This window comes from Asterias rubens, chromosome 1 (genome assembly GCF_902459465.1).
Source record: "Asterias rubens chromosome 1, eAstRub1.3, whole genome shotgun sequence".
Taxonomy (NCBI): Eukaryota; Metazoa; Echinodermata; class Asteroidea; order Forcipulatida; family Asteriidae; genus Asterias; species Asterias rubens.
In genome coordinates, this window is record NC_047062.1 from 13,590,994 (window position 1) to 13,616,426 (window position 25,433).

General features: G+C 38.5%; 2 protein-coding genes across 7 annotated transcripts in view; one reads left to right on the forward strand and one right to left on the reverse strand.

Moving 5' to 3' along the window:
• Positions 1-876: 876 nt before the first annotated feature.
• Positions 877-6,954, reverse strand: LOC117300701. Of its 5 annotated transcripts, XR_004520207.1 has the most exons (8): positions 6,251-6,954; positions 5,586-5,692; positions 3,404-3,476; positions 3,074-3,125; positions 2,546-2,628; positions 1,919-2,024; positions 1,364-1,417; positions 877-961 (listed from the first exon to the last, which is right to left on the reverse strand). XR_004520207.1 is itself a non-coding variant. In XM_033784451.1 (6 exons), exons 2-6 carry the CDS (start codon positions 5,658-5,660, stop codon positions 1,981-1,983), a joined length of 330 nt encoding a protein of 109 aa, XP_033640342.1. In that variant the 5' UTR covers positions 5,661-5,692; positions 6,251-6,954; the 3' UTR covers positions 1,644-1,980. The 5 variants fall into 5 exon arrangements, 1 of the variants encoding a protein (XP_033640342.1); XR_004520205.1 differs by having other exon boundaries at positions 1,919-2,628; XR_004520206.1 differs by having other exon boundaries at positions 1,364-1,422; positions 1,919-2,628.
• Positions 6,955-8,855: 1,901 nt separating this feature from the next.
• The window catches only part of LOC117294916, a 32,550-nt gene continuing 15,972 nt past the window's right edge, over positions 8,856-25,433 (forward strand). Inside the window, exons 1-7 of one of the 2 annotated variants that reach the window (XM_033777466.1) lie at positions 8,856-9,111; positions 10,497-10,615; positions 11,776-11,920; positions 12,801-12,922; positions 18,076-18,186; positions 20,719-20,764; positions 21,299-21,359. In XM_033777466.1, the coding sequence (XP_033633357.1) occupies positions 8,928-9,111; positions 10,497-10,615; positions 11,776-11,920; positions 12,801-12,922; positions 18,076-18,186; positions 20,719-20,764; positions 21,299-21,359 (788 nt within the window). In that variant the 5' untranslated portion in view covers positions 8,856-8,927. The remainder of the gene's footprint in view (positions 9,112-10,496; positions 10,616-11,775; positions 11,921-12,800; positions 12,923-18,075; positions 18,187-20,718; positions 20,765-21,298; positions 21,360-25,433) is intronic. The other variant, XM_033777474.1, reaches the window with a different exon arrangement.

Below are 25,433 nucleotides of genomic sequence, written 5' to 3' on the forward strand. Positions count from 1 at the left end.
CCTCATGGTCCAGCTTGTTTCAGTTGAGCACATAATGGGGACGTATGTGGCTAGACTTGCTCCTCATTTAGCGTTGTCACAGAATGGTGCATCATCATCACTACGTCACAGTTCTTTCAGCTGGTGGCACACAGTTCCAAAAGCGTTGATTGGCCTCGAGATTGGGTTAATGATTTCTCTATGGTCAAAATAAAACAATTTCAAAGATTAGTGTTTGTACTTACAATCTTTGCACTTGCATCCTCCAACCTCACCAAAATGTGTTCTGTTTTGTTTTTGTGTAAACAAGTTTGTTTTTTTCTAAAGACTAAAACCATGTCTGGCAGCTTTCAGAGTTCTAAAATTTTACGAAGTTTTCTAACAGTTTTCTGTATGGTGTGTTTACAGCAAACTCAAATGATGGGATTGAATTCAATCTTTCAAATTGATGATTAAAGTTGCTATAATAATCTGAAACATCAACTCCTTTGCCAAGATTGTGGGATGAATTACCCCTTCAAAGAAAAGTTTTGAATTTTGTTTTTAATCCTACCAAGCAGTCTCATTAATTATCACTCTTTGCACTTGCATCCTCCAACCTCACCAAAATATGTTTTTTTTTCCTGAAAAACTTGATCTTCTATTTTGGGGAAGTTAGTTGTAATGGTGTAATAAAGAATATATTTATAAGGCGCCAAAATCCACCAAAAATTAGGTACACTGCAAACTATAAAGGTTGGGATTTAATGGTGCATTTTCAGCTCGACGATTTGAAACATTTAAAAGTGCTTATTCTAACAAATTACTTATTTGTAAATTTGTTGGGATCAACATTCTCTTTAAGAAAAAAAATGAAATTATTTTTGTCAAACTTACTAAGTGGTCTAAGTGGTCCAGTTGTAGTCACAACTCCGTATTCCTGTCCTCCAATGATGCTTATCCATACAGGTCCAGTTGTAGTCACCATCCCAGCAAGAGAAAGCTGAACCGAGGGAAAATTATAAAAGCACAAACAACTTTATCTATTATGTATTTACATATCCTTTTGATACATTGCAAGAAGAGCTGTCTTCCAAAGTTGAAGGAAGTATTTCAATTTGTTTGGAGTTTACAAGCTCTCGTGTGCAAGAAAATTCTCCTCAAGCTCGAATTCACTGAAGCGTTTCTATCATTGTTTTATAAAAAAAAAAATTAAAAACAGATTTCCACCAGTTGGCTGTATGTGTGATTATTACTGGTGTGGTAGGAGTGAATGTATTCTTACAGTTCCTCAATTTTAAACCTTTAAAGTTGCTAGTTTTGAAGTATTAGTTCCTCTGCCAAATTTTTTGAACGAATTCTTTTCTTCAAAGAAAAGATTTAGAAGAAATGTGTTCAAGCTTACCAGTCTGTTGATTCTTAGCAGGTCCAGTTGTAGTCACCACTCAACAAGAGACAGCTGGACTGAGTGAAAATTTAATAGGCACAGACAAATTAAACTTTATGCAGTTACATATCTTTTTGTTAGGTGGATTAAGAATTGTTTTAATTTTACAACAATTTCTTGTTGCAGTAAGTTAACTGATGTTAAAGTTGTTTTTATCTGTTTGGTGGCTAGTCATTCATGATTGCTTTTGTAAAAAATTCCAATTGGTATTATTGACTGCTGGTTCCAATTTTATTATGAGATTTGTTTGGTAGATTCAGAATAAGATTTGTTGATGCTAGTGTTGTTCTTCTTTCCAAAAATATCGGTTGAGTTGGTATAGATTTGTTCATTATCCTCCAGAGCTGTTCCATGTAGGTATAGTTTCTCACAAGTAACATGTTACGTATATGACCAGGAGTGGATTTCACAAAGAGTTTAGACTACCAAGAACGAGTTACTTAGCTTAGGACTATAGCCTTAAGCTATAGGATAAGTCCCAACTCTGTGTGAAATCGACCCAAGATACACTACCAATTGTCCAAGACCCATCATGTCTCTGCTGGTATAGGCATCTCCTCAGCTCAGTGATTATTTCAGCTCACAAACAACTTCATCATCTTCAAGATGAAAACACGACCTGCTGTTTGGAAGAACAAATATATGTAGAATGGTTATAATAATGGGGTCACACCAATTAGCAAAAAATTGTCTCACAATTACCTGATGTTACCACAATACTTTACCAAAACCAGATTGTATATACACGGTGTCCAAGAATTGCCACAGTGTGTGAATATGGAGCTAGCCAAATGATGTAAATTGCCTATTAAGGATAATTAAAGTTTGTTCAATCGAATTGAATTGAATTGAACAGTTAAAATGTGAATGCTATCATGTGAAAGAAAATTATTTGATAGCTCTGATCAGTTTTAGGTTTTCTTTTTGTCCTTCAAAAATACTGCTGATAAACTTTACCCTGTTGGTCGTTTGTTTATCAAAAACTTCAGGATGTGAAAGAATGTATTTAAAAAAAAAGAAAATCATTGAAGATGTGTTTTTTTTAAACATCAACTCAATTTGCCAAGTAGGCCCCTATGTGGGATTAACCTTTTCTTTCGTAAAATAAGTTTTAGAATTATAATTTTGTTTATACTCTACCAAGCAGACTAATGTATGATCTTTGACCTCCAACATGTTCATCCAAACAGGTCCAGTTGTAGTCGCCATTCCACAAGCTACACCTGACCTGGGGGAAATTTAAGTAATAGGCAAAGATAAGTTTATCTCAATGAATTTACACATCTTGTTGATACATCAAAGAGGAACATATGCTTTTATTGTTTCAAGTCAGATTTCAACATGTTTTGATTTTGAAAAATATATTGTTGAATCAAGTTATTTTGTTCTCTTAAAAGTTGTTTTACATCGGTGGTTGGCTTTATGCTTGTTGTATAATTTCAAATGATACTAAGATTTTGACTGCTGGTTACAAATGTCCTTGCTACAAGAGATTTGTTTCAGATATTCAAATCCGGAGTTTTGGATGTTGTGTCGTTTTCCCTCTAAAATTAACGATTTATTGAATTAGGTTTGTTCTTCTTATAGTCCTCAAATTGAGTTGAACAACATTGTTTATTTAGTAGGGAATTTCTCATCAGTAATTTCATTTAAATATGTATACGTTACCAAGTGCCTGCTCGCATAGGCATCACCTTCATCTTCAAGAATAAAACAAGATCTACTTTTTGAAAAGACAAAAATATTGGAAGGGTTAGCATTTTTGGGTCACATCAAATAAGAAAAAATCTGGTCACCTTAACACATTTTCCTGAAATAATCCCAACACTTTAACAAAACAATGTTCACCTTCTGTCCCAGAGATGCCGTGTATCACAATGCTGGGCTTGCATCAAAGTCCACTTTTACAACAAAGTAACAGTGAGATAAGATTTGTCTTTCACACTTCCCCTCATGACTATACTTTAAACAATTATTACTTAACCAGTGTTACTTTACCTCTGCTGCAAACTCCTGACCTCAGCTCACGAATTAGAGACATCAAAGAGCATTTCAACATTGTGTTGAAAGACTGTGTTAGAGACGGGGAAAAAACAAAAAAAGGTGGCATGAGAGTGAGCTTTTGAGAAAAGATTAGAGCTGTGAAGGAAAGGTTAGAGCTGTGGGGGAAAGGTTAGAGCTGTGGAGAAAACGTGGGTTATTTTGTTTACCTCTGACCCTGATACTTGTACCTGATACTTCACCTGTTGTACTTGACCTTTGCTGCAAACATCTGTCTTCAGTTGCATCCAGTGGCATCCAGTCACTCATCAGGGACGTCGAGGGAAGCGTCTTCATCATCAAGACTAAAGTTACACCAGCTACACATTATACATTACCCGTCAGGAAACCTTCTGAAAGAAGGGGGGGTTAGTCTTAACTCTAGGCCAACACTATGACTACTCTAGGCATACACTGTTCATGATACATTACCTAGTGCATCAACGGCGTCTTTCTCCTGTGAATGATCTGATCTTGATTCCCTCCTGTTACTCTGTTATCTTCCTTCTTCAGCTTTTCTTTGGATCTTCTTTTTTTTTGCAGCGCTCAAGTGGTTAACGGAAGTTTTTTGCAATGCGCTCTATAAGATTCGATGCAGGTCTACATTAATGGACTACAGCTTTAAAAGGATCCCCCTATATTTTCATCTATTTGAACCTTGATCCAAATGAGCAAGGGTTCAGCTTTTGAGTTATTGTAGCTAATGTTTTATTATTTTTTTAGTTTTAAAATACTCAGTTGAAGATGTTTACATTCAGAATTGATGTAATGCTGATATTGGGAATATGTAAATATCATTTAGTCACTTAGTCTAAATTATCTATTTACTATACTCCCAAATCAAACATTAATCATCAAAATGATTAATCATTAAACATTAATCTATGTTTCTTATCCTTGCTTAGCTTTTTTGTATTTCCCAAAACAGTAACTAATTTGAAATTAGTTTTGAAAAGCCTAATGTTTTTCTTGCTCAGTTAAAGATGTTTATTTAGAGTTGATGTAATGATGATTTGGGAATTTGTAAATATAATTTAGCTCAAGTCTAAATTATCTATTTACTAATCCCAAATCAAACATTAATCGGTGTCATCTGATCAAAGGATTAATCATTAAACATCAATCACAAGTGAATAACCTATGAATGTATTTTTGCTATGTTTTTATATATATTTGTTTTCTTAAAACCATATAACTAATCTTTAAAAGAATAATATAAAAAATTGTTATGTCTAAAGGTTTAGTTGGTTTTGGTACTCTTCTTTTTAAAACATTACACTATTTGGAAAATTAAATCATGACAATTATAAATAAACATGACAACTGACGACTTGTTTCAACCCCGACAGAAATAACCAGTAAGACCAGTCTCCTAATTAAAAAGCATCATTGGCTTCGACCAATATGCAAATCAAGAAATGCCAAGAAACTCTGAAGTCGCCTTGAAAGCTCTACAAGCAAGGACAACATCAACAAGATCGCAGAACATCTTTGGGAAAGGGGGCGGTACGAGGGGAGGGACTCTGCAAGAGAACGGGTTAGATCTTCTCTTACTCTTTGCAGTCTTCATCTTGTCTTGATCTTGATCTTGAGGGTCAACTTGCGTTATCCGACCTCCACTAATTTACTCTAGTAATAGTTTAACTTTTCTTCATTTTCTCTTATTTTTTTTTATTTATTTTTTTTTTTTTTGCATGGTGAGGTTCAATATATGTTTGGTTTGCGGTAAACACTTTGTGTGTATCTACTTGCCGGGTAGATTTTTTTCTGTAGAGAACTGTCTTTCTTTATATTCTACTACCGCGGAGTAGATTTTCGGAATTCGGGAGACTTCTCAGTTCTGAAAAAAAAAAACTATCCTACTTTTTATCTATACCTGCCATGGGCGGAAGGTAAAATCGGCTTTCGGTGGATCGTTATTAACTTCACTACCGCAGAGTGAGTTCTTAATAAGTATGGGGTCTTCACAAACCTCCCTAGACTTCATTCAATGCTAGTTGCTCGAGTGATTTTATAAATACCCCCCCCCCCCAAAAAAAAAAAAAAAAAAAGGGAAATCAAGTTCAGCATTTAACAAACAGGTGAGTCGCACAAAAAAAGCTTAAAAAGTGGAGGTCGGATGTTGCCAAGTTTTCTTTACCTTGGTCCTTTGGTGACTCCATTGTACGTCCAGATCCATAGACAAAAACACACAAACACCCGGCCACATATCCATAGATCTTCAACTCCCATCTGAACACAGACACCCTGAATGGGAAACAAATTATTAAAGTTATTTTAAAAAAAAATGGTATTCATTAACTATTTTTTTGTTCCCTTCCTTAAATGATTTCGTTCCCACAAAAAAATGTTCCAACAAAATATTCACATTAATGAAATACAACCTGGTGTACTTGGGAACGTAGAATTCAAAGAAAAGATGTGTAAATGTTATAGACAAAGAGATAAAGAGCAAGATGTATTCTTCAACTAAGCCATTCTTTTGGGTGTTGTTTTGCTTTGGGAAAAGTTTCCGTATGGCGCCACCACTTCTTCATTCGAAATAAAATAATATAGTATCTAATTTACCTGATTGATATATCCCTTTTTGTAAAAATGAGTGAAAAAGTGGTGGCGCCATACGGAAAGTTATCCAAATATATCAAGGACTTCAAACCAGTTCAACTACTTCAGTGAAAATATTATTTAATTTCAACGAACTAATTATATTTCGTTCCCGAATCCCTTGCAATAAAATGTTGTTTGTTCAAATGAAATAATATTTCGAGGAAAATAATAACCCTCCTTGTCTTCGTTGTTGTTTACCTGTCACTTCAAGGGCTTGAGAACCGTCAGCGAGAAGGTGTAGTTTTTGCAACTCAACAGTTGAATCTTGGCTGATCGAGCTCGCTGCTTGGTCTGCTTCAAGTGTCGTTCCCCGTCTTCCTCCACCGACGTTCCCCACGTGACGTATAAGTAAATCCCATAAACCCATCTATGTTAGTTCAAGTTCGAAGTGGAGTTATTACTACGATTTTGGTCTATAGATGTATCGAAGCCTTGCCTCAACAAGATGGCGTTCGGTAATGAAGTTTCATATAACTGCAATCTTATAGGCTACGGTAATTCAGGGGAGCTCTTTCCAGCCACTCGCAGCCCATCCGAAAGTAACATATTTTGTTGTCGGACTTGAGATTTAATGTGACAAACTCCCAGTTAACATGCCGGCCTAGTGACTTTTGTTTCGAGTATATTTTTTTTTGAGTAGGCCTGTCCAGCTTTTTGTAAAAAATCTTTCTTGCCACCGATGACAAAAAGTCAATTGAGTTCAGACTTCCTTGCCCTTAAAATATTGACCAAGCCTCCGTCTCAGATAAAGAGTGTTATAATAATCCAACAGTTATAACTGAATGCAGAAGATTGGTCATGGTAAGAAGTTTGATAAATTCGTCAGTAAAGTTCGTCCAAAAACGCGAAGTCCTAGTCCTACAGTTGGAGCCGAGAGATACAGCATGCTGTCTTCCAGTCTCGTCCGCGACACGGAGTGCAATGCCGAACCATGAGGTATTGCTACAATGGAGCACATCGAAAACGACCAGCGCAAAAACTTCATTGTCTGCATAACAATGAAGATCTTCACCGGGTGACATTCCACAGTAAACCCCAATCCAGTCAAAATGAACTCGATTAGTAAAAGGTCCAATCACAGACGTGCAATCCTATAACTATCATTCTATACAGGGCTTTTTTCTTGCCTTTTCTTTTTTCCTTGTTTGACGTTTTTTGTTTGTGGGGACTCGCGTGTTGGGGGGGGGGGGGGTTAGTGCCATTCCAGGGCTGTTGACCAATTATTTGTAAGAAATTGCATGAAATGCTAGGCAAACTTCACCAAGTTAATTGTACATGATATGAACAACAAAGGGAAAATCCTTACATCATATTCACAAAAGGGAAAATTCCGTAAGAGGGCTTTTGGGGGTGCATACAAAAGGGAAAATTCAGAGGGATTTTTTCAGGTACTTATTTTTTGCACCCTAACATATAGAATACTGGGAAATGTGATTAAATGCATCACACAGCCAAAAATATGGTTACGGGTAGCTGAATTGTCCCCCGTGCAAAGGGACTTATTGCCCTTAAAATATTGCCCAATGCCAAACCATGAGGTATTGCTACAATGACTACGTCGAAAACGACCAGCGTAAAAACATAATTGTCTGCATTACAATGAAGATCTTTACCGGGTGACATTCCACAGTAAACCCCAATCAAGTAAAAAAAAACTCGATTAGTAAAAAAGGTCCAATCACAGATGTGTAATCCTATGATTATCGGATAGGTATTTTTTCCTTCACCTTTCTTTTACTTTGTGTGTGTGTGTGGACTCGCGTGTGGGGGAGGGGCATATAATGGCATGGTTGTTGACCCATTTCTATAACTATTAATACAGGGCTTTTTTTCTCTTCTTCTTTCTTGTATTTGGCTGCCTTTTCTTTTTTCTTCGTTAGACATTTTTTGTTTGTGGGGACTAGCGTGTTGGGGAGGGGGGGGGGGGGTGATTAGTGCCATTCCAGGGTTATTGACCCATCTGTAAGAAACTTGCATTATGTTAGGCAAATTCACCAAGTTAATTATAAAAAGGAAGAAATTCCCTTGATATTCACAAACGGGAAAGTTCCGTCAGAGGGGTATTTTTGGGTAGGGCCTACTGTATTTTGTGCACCATAATAGAAAACTATGGTACGGGTAGGCCTACTGATTTGTCCCCCGTGCAAAACAAAATGGTGGAAATTCCTGACCTAAATTGACAAATCCCTGGAGGTTAGTTTACATAAATACCTCTGGGACGTGGTAATGAAAAAGAAAACTGTCATGCCTAATAGTTTTAATACAAGTTTTGTTTTCAAATTCCTACATCCATCCCCATGTCAAAAACAGGTCTCAGAGGTTGGTACATAAATATACTAACCTCTGAGACCAGAGCCCAATTTCATAGAGTTGCTTAAGCACAAAATTTTGCTTAAGCAAAAAATTCATTGCTTAGTAAAATCAGATTACCGGCCAAGACTCCACTCAATTGTTATGCTAAGTAAACAACAGCTAAATACTAGTCATAAGCAATGTATATGGCATGAAATTTTGGGCAGTAACATGTGTAAAATAAGCGAGCTATTTTCGTGCTTAAACACATTTTTTGCTTAAGCAGCTCTATGAAATTGGCCCCTAGTAATAGAAAATAATTTAAAAAAACTTTCTGCATAGTACAAGTTCTGTTTTCAGACTCCCAAATCGCAAGAGTGTACATACATATTTAACACACAGGGTGCCCGCCCCGCACGCACCTAACTGTACAGTGTCTGTGCGAACTCTGCATGCTGTGCATACGTGTGCGCACCCGGACCCGAAGTCGTCATACGCTTTGCTTCCGAAAGGCACCGAACCGGTGTAAGGGTTAGGTTTTAGCTCCACCAATTTTGACACATGTCGCCGCTGCTCAACAACCATGGCGGCCTCACAAGCACTAAGTGTTTTGCAAGCGACAGATGAATTTGAAGAAATACTAGGAAAATTGCATGCCAGGAATTTGCCAGAGTTTTTCGAGTTAATTGAGGAGCGGATTGAGCGTGAACGAGGAGCCAATGGATGCGGGGCCAAGCCGAGAGGTGCAGAAGCCAACCTTGGTGAGGGTATGCATACTTCACTTGGCTTGCTTTTAACATTCAATTAATAATGTTAAATAAATCAAGACATAGGTTATTATTATAGAAGAACCTTGCTCTAAAATTAAACTTTAATTGGAATTGCTCAGTTTCTACTGAAAGGAGGATGGAGGGCTATTTTAAGATCATCGCAACTGCCTAAATTTGTTTTTAGTGCAATCAAACTTGAACCACAACCATCTTAATTGGACTTTAATTAATGATTAAAACCATTGCATTGTAACATTGTGATGGAATGATTGGAATTGGATAACTTTCAATATCTCGCCACCACTTTTTCAAACACTTTTACAAAAAGGGATTTCTCATCGAGGTAAATTAGATAATATATTGTTTCATATCGAATGAAAAAGTGGTGGCGCCATACAGAAACTTTTCCTACTAACCCTACTGACCCTCTGACTGAGTCCACCCATCCTCCTGGGGATAATCGTAACCTACTTCTACCTAGAAATAGAACTATGAAGTTCGTTCCGCGATTGTCTCTACTAATCATGGAGACGATAGCAGAACGAACTTCATAGTTCTACTGAGTAATCGTAACCCTCCATCCTCCTGACGATCTGCGACTGTATGGAGGGGTCGATCATCGCTTCTACTTTTAAGGGGCCCTCTTTCTTGGTAAATTTGTTTCAATTCAAGGTCAAGGAAGTAGGCCTAAACCCTCAAAAAGTATACAGCCAAAAATGAAATACTATAGGCCTACTCTAGTCTTAGACTGATAAGGTTTGTTCCATTCGTTGAGACGATAGCGGAATGAACTTCATAGTTTTAGGTAATGGTAACCCTCCATCCTCCCGACGGTTTATGACTGTATATATGGAGGGTTACGATCATCGCAGCTACTTTTGAGGGGCCTACTTGGTTAATAAGGTCAAGGAAGTAGGTCTAAACCCGCAAAAAGTGTAGCCGTATACTCCTTGAACTTTGAGGTTCGCTCATTCATGGAGACAGTAGCGGAACATATTAGCTCTAGGAGTAATAGCCATACAGCCCAACAACTTAGCAAGGTCAATGGACACTGTTCAAGGTGGACTAATCAGTCAATTTAAAAACACAACATTATAACTTTTTTCAATAGGCCCTAGCCCTTCAAGTACGTATGACTATTTCGAGTTCATCGAAAAAGTACTGAAAGGTTCTAGTTGCGTAATTGCAACTTGAATCATCAGTCGTGTAAAGGGCAAATTTGCAATAATCGTAACCCTCCATTCCCTGACAGTCAGGGGATAGTCTCCAACTGTCGAAGGGATTGAATGGTTATGATTAGTGCAACTGTAGAGCATACATTGTTTGAGGTTTTAACTTTTAGGCGTTGTTTATGATATTTTGATTTTGATTATCACCAAAAGATGAGAGCACTGCTGATATAACTCTGCATAGCATTGCATCTGAAGTCCGAAACCATCCATGCCTTCCTCCTGATGCTGTATTGAAGTCTGAGAGGATTCGCCATCCAACAGTAGGTGAGGTGGGTACAACTCCAGTGTTTATGTCGTCTCTCCAGTTGCGACTCGACAAAGCAATCAATAGTCGCGACGCCGACACTAGTCACACTAGGTCGCCCTTGCTTATACTCTCCACTAGAGGTCAGAAGAAGGTTGCTAGTTTACAAAGCTGTGCGTCTTCATTGTTCCATCATCACTTTACCTCAAAAGGGGAAGAAATGAAAATAGTCTATGGCAGTGAAAGAGTTATGACTTAAATGTGGAAATCCAGCAGCAGGTTTTTGCTTTTATCTCTGTTGCACTGAAGGCAACACTTGCACATCATAATGTTTCTGGTCGATATGCGCAATGCGTATGGTTATGACGCCCAACACTCTTAATCCCTTTATGTACCGGTAAGGTTTAGCTTCGTGTTTTGCGGACATGCCTGTCTGTGCACGGGCATAATTATATGTCAACCGACATGACCAACCCAACCAACAGCTCCAAAACCGTTCCAAAATCTAACAACAATAAGTACAAAGTTTACAAAAGATGTCATCAAATGTCAAGTGCTTTAAATTAATATATTTGGTTTGCGGTAACACCAATTGTGTTATCTACTTGCCAGGTAGAGTTTGTTCTTAGAGAACTGTTTGTTCTTAGAGACCAACCCAAGATCTGACTCCGCGGTAGTTAATTACGATCCTATAAGCTAAAGTAGTAGTCCCAGCCTATTTCTATACCATCCGCCCAAGTAATAGTTAATAAGCAGGACAGTTCTTTTCAGAACTGAGAAGTCTCCCGAACACCTGAACACTCTACTCCGCAGTAATTATAAAGCAAGACAGTTCTCTAAGAACTATACCTGGCAAGTACGGTAGATATACACACATGGTGTTACCGCAAACCAAATATACATTGATACCTCACCATGCATTGCATCAAGAAACAGTTCTCGAAGAACTCTACCTGGCAAGTAGATACACACATGGTGTTACTGCAAACCAAATATATATTGATACCTCACCATGCAATGCCTCAAATCCTATGCTTCAAAGTAATTACCCATTAGGCCTACATGTTGATCTTATAATGTTATAACGTCATCAAACAAGAGTCATAAACCATTCAAATCAAATAATAATTTTGCTCATAACCTGGTTTTGCTCTGCAATAACTCTCTACTGTCTCCCCCTTGTAGTTTGCAGCCCTAGATCCAGTGACTGTGGTCTCAGTGGATAAGTTCTTATATGAAGATGATGAGGCAATTGATGAGATGTGTGATGAGGGAATGCTGAGTAGGAACTACTGTCTGGAGTGTGGCTCGCACCGCAGCGCTCCACTCAGTGAGTTGATATTCTGGTTTTTACTTTAAAGGCCCTGGGGTTGATTTCACAAAGAATTAGGACTAGTTCTAGGAGATATTAAAAAGATAGCTCGTCCTAAGTTAGGACAAGTAACTTTTCCTAACTCGAGATAAGACTAGTCCTAACTCTTTGTGAAATGGGCCCAACAAGACCTATGAGCAAGTTCGGGTGGCGGCTAGACTTGACTAGACCAACTAGACTAACCAGAAACCATAGAGCACAGGGGATTGACTTAGGCCGTGTCCGAATTGGCGACTTCGGCTACAGCTAGGGCACGCGCGTCTGCCATTCTTCAACACTGACAGACGCGCTGATCTACCCGTAGCTGTAGCCAAAGTCGCCAATTCAGACATGGCCTAAGTATCGAACCAAGCACTGGAGCATGGTAAATGGTCAATCACGGCTCTGGTCAAGTCTTGTTGCTCACCCAATCTTGCTCTTTAGTAATTGTCAAACACCAGCATTCTCACTTGGTGTATCCCAACATGCATATAATAACAAATCTGCGCAAATTGTGACTCAATTGGTCTTTAAAGTTGCATGAAAAAAAATTAATTTAGTGTGGTAACAGGAAACTGATTTTTATTCCCAAAGCAAACTTATTATTATACACAACTCTAGGCTCTTTTGTTTTATTCTGTTTAATCACGAATATTTTGTGGTCTTTATTTCCTTGTAATTCTTCCAACAACTGTTCCCAAATTTTAGTTGATTTGTCAGACTTGATTCTAGAATTGTTTTTTTACGAACAATTCTGTACAACTGGAGGATTTTGTTGGGACGTTCTTTATGTAGAAACTTTTGTACCTTTTCTTTGCTTCGCATCAGTTGATCATTTCTTTCTATTTTTATTCAACAGACTTTATATCCCACTCTGCCTCATCGCAGCAACTGAAGTTCATTTTCCAAAAAGCGCTCCCTGACTTGAATGGCAAGACGGTAGTTGATATAGGCTCAAGACTGGGCCCTGTCCTCTATGGGGTAGGTGTTTTATTCATTGACCAATTCTTAGGCCTTGTGGGAATTGGCGACTTTGGCTACAGTTACGGCTAGATGAGTACGTCTGCCAGTGTTAAAGAATAGGCAGACTTGCACAATCTAGCCAATCTAGCAATCTGTATTCAAAGTCGCCGTTTCGGGCACAGCTTTATACTTCCTTAAAACCTGTCGATAAATATTGATAGGTCTATTTATTTTTGCTGAATTGACCCCAAAATTGGATTTATATTTTCAAGAGATTACATTTTTAGACAGATTCGAGGAGGGTATAAAATTTAATTTTAGGTTTTGCCCCCCAAAATCCCCAAAATGATAAGTGGTATTAAGTTAAAAACAAACTGAAATGAATTTCTTTTGAGAGAAAATTTTTATTTTAAAAACATTTCTTTCGGCATAAATTGGCCCATTATTTTTGAGGACAGCAATTCTCAGTCCGAGACTATGATGCCATTTCCAAACAGTTTGCTTCAGCTTTGGCTGCATCTGATGAGCAAAATGCATTTTTGGTTTTCTTTTTTCAACCTCCATAATCTATCAATTGCAATCATTTAGTTTATTTAAAGCTTGGTCTAAACAGCGAAATCCATAGCCTGAGTCAATAACAGTTTTGTTTCTTTGCCCCTCTGATTTGGTGGCTAGGGCTACAGCTACAATAGTTGATAAGGGTGTTACAAAGAACGTTCTATACTTCAATGCATGATGACGCAGTAATCAAGCTGTAGCCACCAACTCAGTCATTGCCTTAAAGCCATTGGACCCTTTCGGTAAACAGTGTTGTCCAAGGCCTACACTTTGTGTACCACAACTTCTATATCAAATAACAAACCTGTGAAAATTTAGGCTCAATCGGTCATCGGAGTCGGGAGAAAACAACGGAAAAACACACCCTTGTTTCCGCGCGTTTCGCCGTGTCATGACATGTGTTTAAAATAAATCCGTAATTCTCGTTAACGAGAATTTATATTGTTTTGCTGGTTTCTCAAAAAGTAAAGCATTTCATGGAATAATATTTCAAGAGAATTCTTTCACCATTACCTTCTGTAAACCCTGTAAGTTATTTGTAAATCTGTGAACTTTTTTTTTTTTTTCCTGAACCGAAAGGGTCCAATGGCTTTAAAGCTTTTTAGATAACAACTCTTATTTTAATGGCTTTTATTTTTCGGGTTGACAGTATAACTGTTAGTGCCCCCTCTATTGGCAGACAATAATTATACACAAATCTTCCTGTCAAAAAGTCCCTGATGAAAGTTTGCCTCCTGTAATTTGTGCATTTCCTCTGCCTGTCATCGGGGAGATCCTCGCCGAGTGCATAATCCTGATGTGAATACGATTGAAACATCTACCCAATGGGCTTTCATCCAGGGGCCTCGTCCCTCTGTAACACCCCTCAACAGCTGATAGTGTCAGCTATGTGGTGTAGCGCTGTTAAAGGAACGTTACCGCAGAATTGGTTTTTGCTAACAATACAGTTACTAGCAGTGTAAGCACTTTATGTAATCCACATATACATAAACTGACAAACCTGTAGAAAATTGAGATCGATCGGCCATCTGGGTCATAACAAAATAGTGAGAAACCGATAACACATTTTGCATGACATCGAAGCAGGAAATTAGTTTTATTTATTTCTCATTAAATATAACATTTCAGACAGAAATATTTCAAGGGATGTTTTCTACTATCATCATCATACCGTGTAAGTTTTATGTAAATCTGTGATCTTAGAAGATTTTTTTTCTTACCAGTTCTATAATGTTCCTTTAAGCCGCAGTAAAGTGGGAGCTAGTGGGTGGGGATTAGCCGATTGTGATGATAGGTACCTGGTAATATGACCCCTGTGTGATGATGACAATCGCTGTAGGGTGTTGGCATTCACCAAAGGTTTTAGGGATACAGGAAGGGATGGGGAAGTCGGAGTGGTCAGACGTGAGTTCAGTTTACAGTACCCCACTGAAATGACAATTTCTTCTCTTGAACTAATATGCCCCCTGCGAGTGATACATTCATCCCCACCCCTTAAATTGTACACGTATGCAGTAAAGGCTATCCCTTATCAGTGGACTTTGTGGAGATGTATTGTGTATAGCTAGACTGTGTCAAGTGTTTCTTGGCATTAGTCCAAGATACTTTGCCGCACTTATTACTGAAACACTGCTGCAAATTTAATGGTGTAGAGCTGGCCTGGCAACTCATCTTATAGAGGGCAAGGCCATTTTAATTTTGAAATGAGCACTTTTTTTTTGGAAAAGTATTAAAGTCTGTGAAAAGCTTTTAGTCCAGGGCTAAAACCAGGGTTATACATGAGAGACCATGGCCTCAGTGTAATTCCTTTGTGCATAGGTGGGTGTCCCAGAAAGGGGAGGGGGAACTGCCATCCCGAATTCAAGAAGACAAACAAGACTGATTGAAGAAAGCAAAACAATTTTTTGTACCAAGTATTGTAAAATGGTGTTTTTATCTGTGTAGGCTATCGGGTCCCATGAACCCCTTTTCCTATTGTCCCTCACCCACCCTTAGCCTCTCTAGGCACTCCCATATCAAACCGAGTTGGCAGTGGTCAATTGTTCCCGACCCCTAACTTCAGCTGATCAAATGATTGGTTTTGTCCGTTATTCATTTGTTTTATATTGGGCAATCGGCAGATCGCCATGGCAGCTTCGCTGATCTAGTTTTAAAGGCGAGCTGCAGTCAAACCTTCTTGTCACAGTACAAAGAGGACTGACCAGTGCCAAAACTAATATCTTGATGGGCATGTGTGCTGGTCAAAGTAAGGAGAGGAGGGGAAGTTTTAGAAAGGGGGTGGATGGGCTGGGCACAATTTAAAAAATCTTGGGTGAGTTTGACCCTGAGCTTATTCAATCTCTATTAGGGAACTTGCCACTCAAGAGCAGCTGTGTTCCGCAAGCAGCAGACTGCATTAATTAAAAGGGTTTCTGAGAGTAGTCAGGATGGCAGAACGTAACGAGAGTGATGGAGCCGCACATGCCCCTCAGAATTAGTTTCAGAGTGAGGGAATTGGTACACAACCTGGCAAAGGGGGGAGAGGGGCTGAGTGAACCGGTCAAGTCCCTTTTTGAGATGAGGGCAATTATTTTTTTTGTTTTAACTCAACAAGTTCATTTGAAAGTGACCTACTTCAACACTTTCTGAAACGTTCAATGTGCGACAGATGGTAGGGGTGGCCAGGGGAATTTGAACTAATTGTATCAACAGTAAACTTGCATTATAAAGCCCGGTTCACACTTCCTTCGAATGCGAATGCGATGCAAATTTGACGTCACAACTCTGTTTTCGCTGCGGTATTCGCAAAAGAGTTGAGCACAACTCAACTGCTGCGAAATATTTTGTTGCAAATTTGTGGCGTCAACATTTGTATAGCATTCGTAAGAACTATGAACCGGGCTTTACTCTGATAAGTGAAATGTTCTTTTGTGAGAACTTGCATTACTAAGCCTGACATATCATAAAATGACTCAGTTGTCAAGTGGATATACGTGTTGAATGTACAAAAGTTAAGTTTTTGAAGGTTGATAGAAATTGCATTACATTTTCAATTCGGTTTTGAAAAGATTAATTTCTTTTCAGGAATAAACTACAAGGGAAACTGACTGGGTAAATACAAATTGAGTGAAGTGTAGACAGATTGACCAGAGATCTCCCTATTGTCATTGTCTTTGGTAGTTTTGGGCTGTTTGGGTTTATTTTTTTCAGGGGGTGGGGACGGGGTGGGCGCCCATCAGATGTCAAACAACCGATTGAAGATATTAATAAATAGAGAGACCACCACCATATTACTAGAAAGCTCAGTTGCTAAAGCACCGCAACCCGGATGTTTCAAGTTCAATTTCCGCTCCAATCAATTTCATTTACATGTACAAGTAGGTCACCCCAAAAATAGAGTCATTTTCTTTTCGTCTACACGTATTGATATTGAAAGGATTATGTTGTACACTGTACTTGTACAAGTTTGTGGTGTCTTTTTTTCCCAATTGGGATATAAAAATACAATAAAGAACCTAAACTTCGAGAGACAATTATCATTAATAAATTACACAGTGCACTTATCGAAAAGAGAAGGGGTTCGCCCCGTTGTTCCTGGTTTGATTGGCTGCATATTGCGCTACAGCAACTTGTAAACCATTGCACGGTGCTTTAAAGGAATAGGTCCCATACTCTAAATTGTAGCTCGACATACCTTGCAGGAAAAAATATTGTGCACTTTGATAGGCCCATTAAAGAGGTGTGATAAAGCGTTGTACAAAAACCGAGTATTACACAACAGTCACATGAATTTCTTCACAGGCTTCTGTGACAGTGTCGTGTCATTGACCTTTGCTCCAGCTATTGTCGCCACCTTTGTTTCACCTTTCAGCAAACATTACTTGAAGGCGTTAATGAAGTCGCATACTGCTCAATCAATTATTCATTGGGATCGGGCTTGCTGCATTGAAGAAGAAACACTGAAGGACTCGATGGCAAATATAGAGTAATTGGCTTGATGGTGTTAGGAACAGATGGTGCTTAGTATCCTGGGTCACAAATAGACAGAAGCTCACCCTCCTGTTATCGGGAAACGAGTCATGGATTTTCCATTTCCTGGGAAAAGCCACATTCACAAACATACTTGCTCACATTTCCTGCTAAACATGACCTAATAGGAATGTTCATTTAAAATAGTAAAAAGAAGTGTGACGACCCTGCTGTGTTTACAGGTTATAACTACTGGATTGGGGGCACGGTCACTGATAACCGTATGAGGTCCATAACCACCACACACATGTGGTCATTATTTGCACTAATGACCGAATCCTTTAAAAACAAATCCCCTATAAAGAAATATTTCTAACAAGTTCAAACTTCTCTGTTCAAATAAAAAAAAACCTTTGTATTGTTAAATTGTAGATAGTTTTTCTCATTTTGATTCTAGTCTTGGTAAACAAAAATTCAGGTCCAGTAAAAGTCTCGACTACAAGCCCTGCTCCGTAGATTTTCCTCCGAATTCCAACCCTGAACTGTAGGCCCCAATACCTTTGAAAAGAGCAAATATCTCTATAGTTTGACATTTGCCACGCAACAAACATAAAGATAGGCTCATAGTAACTTCTGCTCTTTTTTCTTTTCTTTATCTTTCCTAGGCATACTTCTACAGTGGTGCATCAAGAATCGTTGGGATTGAAATCAACCCAGAGTTATGTGCAATACAAGAAGATATGGTCAAGAAATTCAGCCTAAGAGATCGTATTCAGGCAAGTCGAGAGAGAAAAGGAGGTTGACCCTGGCAGTGTATTTTTGTGTATACGATTCCAAAATAGACTGTTCAGTTTTATGGCCATCCTCAGTCAAGGGAGTTCCCAGCAAGTGGCTTTTTTCTTAAGTTAAATTCATTACTTTATTGATTTGATTTCCTCCCAACTTTCTCAAGGAGCTCTAGTGGATAGGTATCTTTACGAAGATCAACATTTGCTAGACGTAAAAAAAAAAGTCCTTAATATGACCTTCATCCATGTACATAAAGGCCCTTTTGGAGGCCGTGGTTTTGGCTTAGTCTACGGCTTGGGCTTTGTCTGAAATTGTGAGAATGTACAGTCTTAGTATGAGACTTCAAACAAACCCAAGCCTGAGCAGAATTCTAAGCAGTGACTTGGAATTAGCTCATCAATTTCACAGACTTGCTCAGCAAAGTAATTGCCTAGCAAAACAAGTTGCCAGGAACTAATGATTATAGATATAGCGATTCAGCTGGTAACCTCATCCTGCTAAACCAAATTTTGTCTGTGCTAAGCACATTTAAACAGCTTAAAGAAATGTGATGGTCTCCTTCATTCACTCCAGGACAGTTTACTCCTTAACACTAACTGAGTGTATTAATGAACATGATTATATAGTATCCATGGTACAATTCTGATGTGGTAAAATCTCTGATTTGTTTGATTACTTGAGGGTACAACTGCAAAGACCAAGGTCTGTCATGGCCGAATAGTCTAGTGCACCCGACTCAAGCTTTGGTGTTTCTGATCGGGTCATTGTGTGTTTGTGTCCTGGTCTTGACACTTGCGTCCTTGAGCAAGCCTTTTATTGCTTCGTCCTTGGTAGTCATGTGTGCCCGGGTAATTAATATTTGTTAAAGAACCCAGTTACACTTATTGCAAAGAGAAGGGGTTTGCCTTGGTGTACTGTAAGTGGCTGCCAATTGCGCCGCAGCACCTTGTATTCCCTTATAAGGTACAACCTGATTTTAAGATAAGGCTAGAGCGCCATAAAAGACTTCAATGTCATATTGTTATATTGTTGAAAAAAAAACTGTATTAAAGTTATGTCGATAGAAGCACAACGTTAGATTTACCGTTTCCTCCTGTCACTTTTCATCAAACTCTGTCTTGACTGAAACCCAAATGGCGTACTTTTCACATAATCATAGAACCTACATAGTGCAAACACACTGCAAACCTGCAACTGTTGAGACAAGACACTGATGGCCCTTGCAGTAGACCCTGCAGCATGTCAGTCATAAAGTAGGTCAACCTCTGCTTGCCAACTGAATCATAGAGGCATGTCATTAAGACACTATGTTATACATTTCTTAAAGGGGAAAATAGAGGCAGCTGATTGCAAACTGCTTACCAACCCAAAGGACCTACGGTGTAATGCAAACAAAAATTGTTCATGGCATAACGTTTCTACTCCTAGCACAGTGTTTCTTGAAGGCTTCAAAAACCCGCACTGCCGATCAGATACGCCAGAGCTGTGAGTCTGTTGCTCTAAACCCCCAACCTTGCCATATGACATGCCAATGTATGCACAACATTTGTAGAAGAAGTATTTATCAAAAACCTAATAAGATATCAGTAAACTGCAATCAAATACTTCTGTAGTTATAACAGTAATAGTTGTAACAATATACTGCGAAAAATAGTTTGTGTATTTAAACTTCCAGTTCCAGTGTTAAACCCATAGAATTTTATATAAGAGCTAATGGGCACACTGGCCTATATACGCGACCCGGCATGCGGGCAGGCGGCCTTTTTCTAAGTTGACGTGTGTTTGTGCGGCCATTTTGTAAGTTGACAAAACAGAATCGCGTAGATTCAATAAAAACAACTCCAATGTGTGATTCATGTTCACCGCGCGCACAGAATGGCGCGCGCGTGTCTCCTTGCGGTGCCGTCGTGTTTGTGCAAGAAGCATCATCAGTGCGCCCCACCACTTTTAGAAACCCATGCTTGGGATGTCAGCAGTATAACACACACCCATATTCACATCAAAGCATGCACGCTTGAGCTGAAAGAACGAAAAGCTCTCAATGGAATTTGTGACAGTTTGGACTGATCCTTGTGAGGTGTAACCCCCCCTCATACCTGTTTCTGATAAAGCCTGGGTTTGCTTAATAAAGACTCCAGTCCATTTGAAGACATTTCCCCAAACAGGCACAGCATTTAAAAGGTGCTTATCTTGGAATCTTGGTGTTTGGGAAGTCTAGCAGACATGTTCATTTTTTTGGGGTTATTCTTGTTCATCAGTGTGTAATTTGTTCACCCGATGATAACTCTGTATGATAGAATATATGTTAAATTTGCAGCAGGGATCAAACTGCTCTAGAATTGCAAAGAAACGGTCGTGGGTAATATTGATTTTTTTCCACAGAACTCAGGAAATAACCGAGTATACAGTGCTAATACACATCGATAGAAGGATAATATTTAAATTAATATTCTGTATGATAGGTTGAAATTTTGAAACTTACCCTATTTATATAGTTTTGTCTTGATTCTATCATACAGGTCATCAATGCAGATGTTTGTACACAAGCCACCCTATTGCAAGAAGGTAATCCAAACACACAGATTTATTATTGTCTCGAACACCCCCCAACAACCTATCCCCCCCCCAAAAAAAAAAACAACAACAACAAACGAATTCATATAAAAATAAATAAATAATTAACAAATAATTAACAAATAGTAAGTTTAATAGGTAGATAAATGTAAAAAAAACAAATACATAAATAGATAAATGAAAAGTGTTCCAAAACTAAATAGAGCAAAACAATATTTCGTCAAAAAGACTCATTAAAACTATATTTTAGTTTCATAAGTTCCATTTCTGAGCAGCTCATTTGTAAAATCTTATTCCATGAACATTCCTTAACTCATTTGTTAGAGATTGATAGATTAACCCCCACTTAAGCCAAATTAATCCTTGTTACTAGGAAAGCTCATGATCGCTTTCTGCGATCAGTTTAAGAATTACCACTACCATTTATTGTTTTATCTGTTTGATACCACTACCTTTATATACTTGTCGTTTTAAACTCATTCCTAATTTTTTTTATCACATTTTTCTCCCTCATTTATTCTTCAGCTGATGTTGTCGTCATGCACAATGTATTTGAATTCTTTGCTCCATCAGAGACACAGATAAGGTGAGGATATTATAACATTAACTGACCCCCCCCCCCCTTTTTTTTATGAGAATTTGCCTTACATCACAAGACCGGAGACAGCCACTTTAAGGTGAGGGCTACACTTAACTGATTTGGGCTGCCAAACCAAATCAACTGTCACCAGGGACACGATGCCACCTACTCCGGTGGCTGAGACAGGGTTATTCTTATTCACAATCCGTATGGGCGTACAATAGGCATGGGTATCATCCACTAGGAGCCTGGCTGGTAGAACAGAATGCACTACCTTCCCTAATTTGTGTACGCAGCATTTGCTCAAAGGGCTAGTGTCATGACTAGGAATCGAACCAACACTCTGCTGCTGATTACACCAGCTTGGGTCGAATGACCTAGACTGCTCGCCAACGACATGTTACTGTCTGCCTGGGGTCTGCCATTCTGCACTAAAGATATGGTCTGCGTCCTAGTAGCTCGCCTAAATTGAAAAGAGTGAATTAACGCATGGGACAATTTTTGGGGTCGCAGTCCCTGCCACATATTAGGCTTTGTAATAAATGTATACAGTTTCACTGTTTGTTACCTCGTGTAGAGAAGTAACATCCCCCAGCCCTAAAATCCTCTGAAGAATTCCTAAGATTCCCAGACCACAATAACTACTTAATAGGAAGGGTGGGGGGTACACCCTGCCACACCCTGCCACATATCCATTGCAAATGTAAAACTGACCCCCATCATGGTACAACCAAGATTTGTTTTGTAATGACGTCAGGTGGATTATGTCCATAAGTTTTTGTCTTTCCTTCATGTAGACACTGCATAAAAGATAGTCCAATCTGTTTTTATGTGTTTTTATTTGAAATATACATAGCTGTTTGTGGTGGTTTTGCAGACGAAAGTCATAACAAATATACTTATATAACATGTCATGTCAGGATATTCCGAGTATTTACTTCAGGTTTGCATCTGATGTTCCAACCATAAGTAGGTTGGAGCAGATTCCTGTGATTTAGAACATCCTTTCAGCAGATCTTGGAAAGTTTGGCATTTTACCAGACATCAGTTTCTCTCATTTTGGCAAGCGTGAATAAAAACATCCCGCCTTAATACCCGTTGGGGGCATGAACTGAAGGATACATGCTCCAGCTCGTGCCACCCCCACCCCCTTAAAACAAATCTCAAATTACCAGGCTGTACCATTCACTGTGAAGTCTTCTCACAAAATGTCACCCTCATGTTAGTGTTACTTTTTTTAAAGAATGTCATTAAATCCATCATAATCCATCAGCAGGGCTCAAATGTAAGCACAAAACTTGATAAGCACAGACATTGTGCTAAGTACACAAGCAGGAACTGATTACCAGCCAAAATTCCAAGAGGTTTAGACTGTTGGTACTGGTTCCCCAGGATAACATGAACAGCAGTTGGGCAATATTCTTAAACATTACTAAGCGGAAAAGGAGGTCAAGTCTTATTCTCGGGTCTCGTTTGTTGATTTAGTGTATTATTTACTTTTGTATCATTCATGGCTGAATTTTAGTTTCCCGGCAATATGATAGCTGAAACTCGTTAAACTAATGTATTTTAAAAAACACTATCACAGAGTTTGAATATGCACAAAAATTGCAGAGTCTGTTCTCAGTGTTTTCAAGTCCTACGGAAAAAAACACCAGCTACTTGAGTGGGATTCGAACCCATGATGCCTGCATTTTGTAAGAGATGTCTAGACCACAAGAGGCAAGTTCGAATCCTCTAAATGTACATGTAAAGTGTCGTGGCCGAGCAGTTAAGAGCACCGAATTCAAACTCTGGTGTTTCTGATTAACAGAGTGTGGGTTCGAATCCCCAGCAGTGACACTTGTGTCCTTAAGCAAGACACTTAACCATTGCTTGGTCCTTTGGATGGGACGTAAAGCCGTTGATCCCATGTGTTGTGTAACGCATGTAAAAGAACCCAGTGCACTTATCGGAAAAGAGAAGGGGTTCGCCTCGGTGTTCCTGGCTGTGGCTGCTGTATGCGCCGTAGCACCTTGTAAACCCTTATAAGGTGCTACATAATTGGGTCTCAGAATTCATCATTGCAATAACCTATCTTTCTGAAACTTTGTAAACACTCAGTACCTTGAGTACCTTGTTTGGTAGATACGTGTCTATTATGTAAGACTTCAATATTATTATTATCATATTGTAGCAGTGTGTACAGTAAACAATCTGTGAAAGTGACAAGTGTTTTATATACGATCATAGTAGTCTCATGGTATGAGGAAACAGTATTTGAATATGAAGACACTGGTTTTTTAGGGACAATCGGATGTGACATGTTACCATCACACATTCAGCTACTGCTTCATTACAAATGATTCATCATCGAAACTGTCTTAAATCACTAGCCGAAACGTCCCACCCCCTCGCCTCCGACCCCCCATTGCGCGTTAAAGGGAAAGTATACGTTAGTTGAGAATCATCTCACTTCGAAATAATGTGGCTATGGAAAAAATATATCAGTGTCTGTCTATAAACATTTGAATCTGAGAACGTTCTTAGATTGTGTATTCCAATGACTGATTATTCTTCTTGAGTGGACAATACCACTCTGGACTTTGCAAAACTCAAAATTGCTACCACGTTTTGAAATGAAATTATATCTGCTTATCTTCCCCAAGAGGAAAATGGTTACCTGTGAGGGCAGAGATGGTTCTTGTGATTGATTTGTAGCTTGGTGCTACGCTACATATTTGGCAGCATAGGCTGCATACTCTTAATGGAAGTGAGGTGGCTAAAGAAATTATATATTTTTTATTTATTTAAATGACCAAGTGAACCAGTGATAATCAAATTGGACCGCCATGAGCGTCAATGATTGACAAATTTGAGAGTTAAATAAGTAGTCGCTATTATTATTATGAATGCATAGTCTTTCTCAAGTGCGAAATGACCTTTTAGCCTTTGAGCATTACTGCTATTTTTATTTGATATCCAATAATCCATCAATCGTCAACCAGAACTTTGCAATTTTGTTCTCAGCCACTTGACTCTTTGAATGTCATTGAAATTCAGGAGTGATCCTGAGAAATCAACTCAAAATCAACTCAAAATGACCCGCATTTCTGCTGTGAGCAGCATTGTGACTACTCAAGCAGAAGAGTTCTAGAAACATCACATACTTTCCACAAATGAACCATTTCCCTTATTTTCCTCCAACATTTCTAGACTATTTCCTGCAATTAAGGAGGTGTTTTTTTGTTGCTTTGAAATGACATATACATCTGACGCTTAGCGTTTTCCTGGGGGTGACCTGTCAATTCAGATATAAACTACATATGTCATATTTTGAGTGAAAAATTATACGAGGTAGTATGAGAGATGAGAGACCTAAATTTTTTGGGGATTTAACCCTACTCTGTATGGTATACATGTAAGAGCTTTATCCTGAAACCTATTATAGACAGACAAATCCATAGGCATTCTTCTCTCGGTACATGTATTCAAATCCTCGACCCCCGCCATTCTAGAGTAAAGACCTGGGCCCAATTGCATAGAGCTTCTTAAGCAGGAAAATAACTGCTTAAACAATTTTTGCATTCAAAATGTGTCGATAATTGAATGGCAATTCCAAACAACATGTCAATATTGGAAATACAAACCATTTCACATCAATTTTTTATTTTTTTATTTTTATATGTATATTTTTTTTTTTGACTCGTTGAAATGTAATAAGTCACTTTTATAAGTGAACTTTTGTTTACAAATTTCAAGGCATTTTATAAAATGGTTTCCTGAAGTAAAAAAGTCATGTGTGACATGCTGACCTTGTACAAAGATTAGATATGAACATGTAAGCTCCAGTCGACAAGTGCTTCAGGGTTTTTCATGTAAACTTGTCGAAAGGAAGTTTTTAACTTGAGTAGGCTTAATTGAACCCTTCCCAGTGAGGCTGAGCCCTGGGGATGATCTGCCCCACGGAGTGAATTTCCGCCAATGCAACCTAGCCACATGATCATGAAATAATCACCTGGATTGTCTCTAAAATAGATGGATACCATGTATTAAAGGCAGTGGACACTATTGGTAATTACTCAAAATAATTATTAGCAT

What these genes read in the sequence shown, in the direction of transcription:
- LOC117300701 (XM_033784451.1), bottom strand. Translation starts at nt 5,660, where the DNA reads ATGGATATGTGGCCGGGTGTTTGTGTGTTTTTGTCTATGGATCTGGAC. An exon ending in GGAGTCACCAAAGGACCAAG is followed by an intron (nt 3,477 to 5,585) that starts GTAAAGAAAACT and finishes TCTCTAACACAG; the next exon opens with TCTTTCAACACAATGTTGAA. An exon ending in CCTATGCGAGCAGGCACTTG is followed by an intron (nt 2,629 to 3,073) that starts GTAACGTATACA and finishes CCCCCAGGTCAG; the next exon opens with GTGTAGCTTGTGGAATGGCG.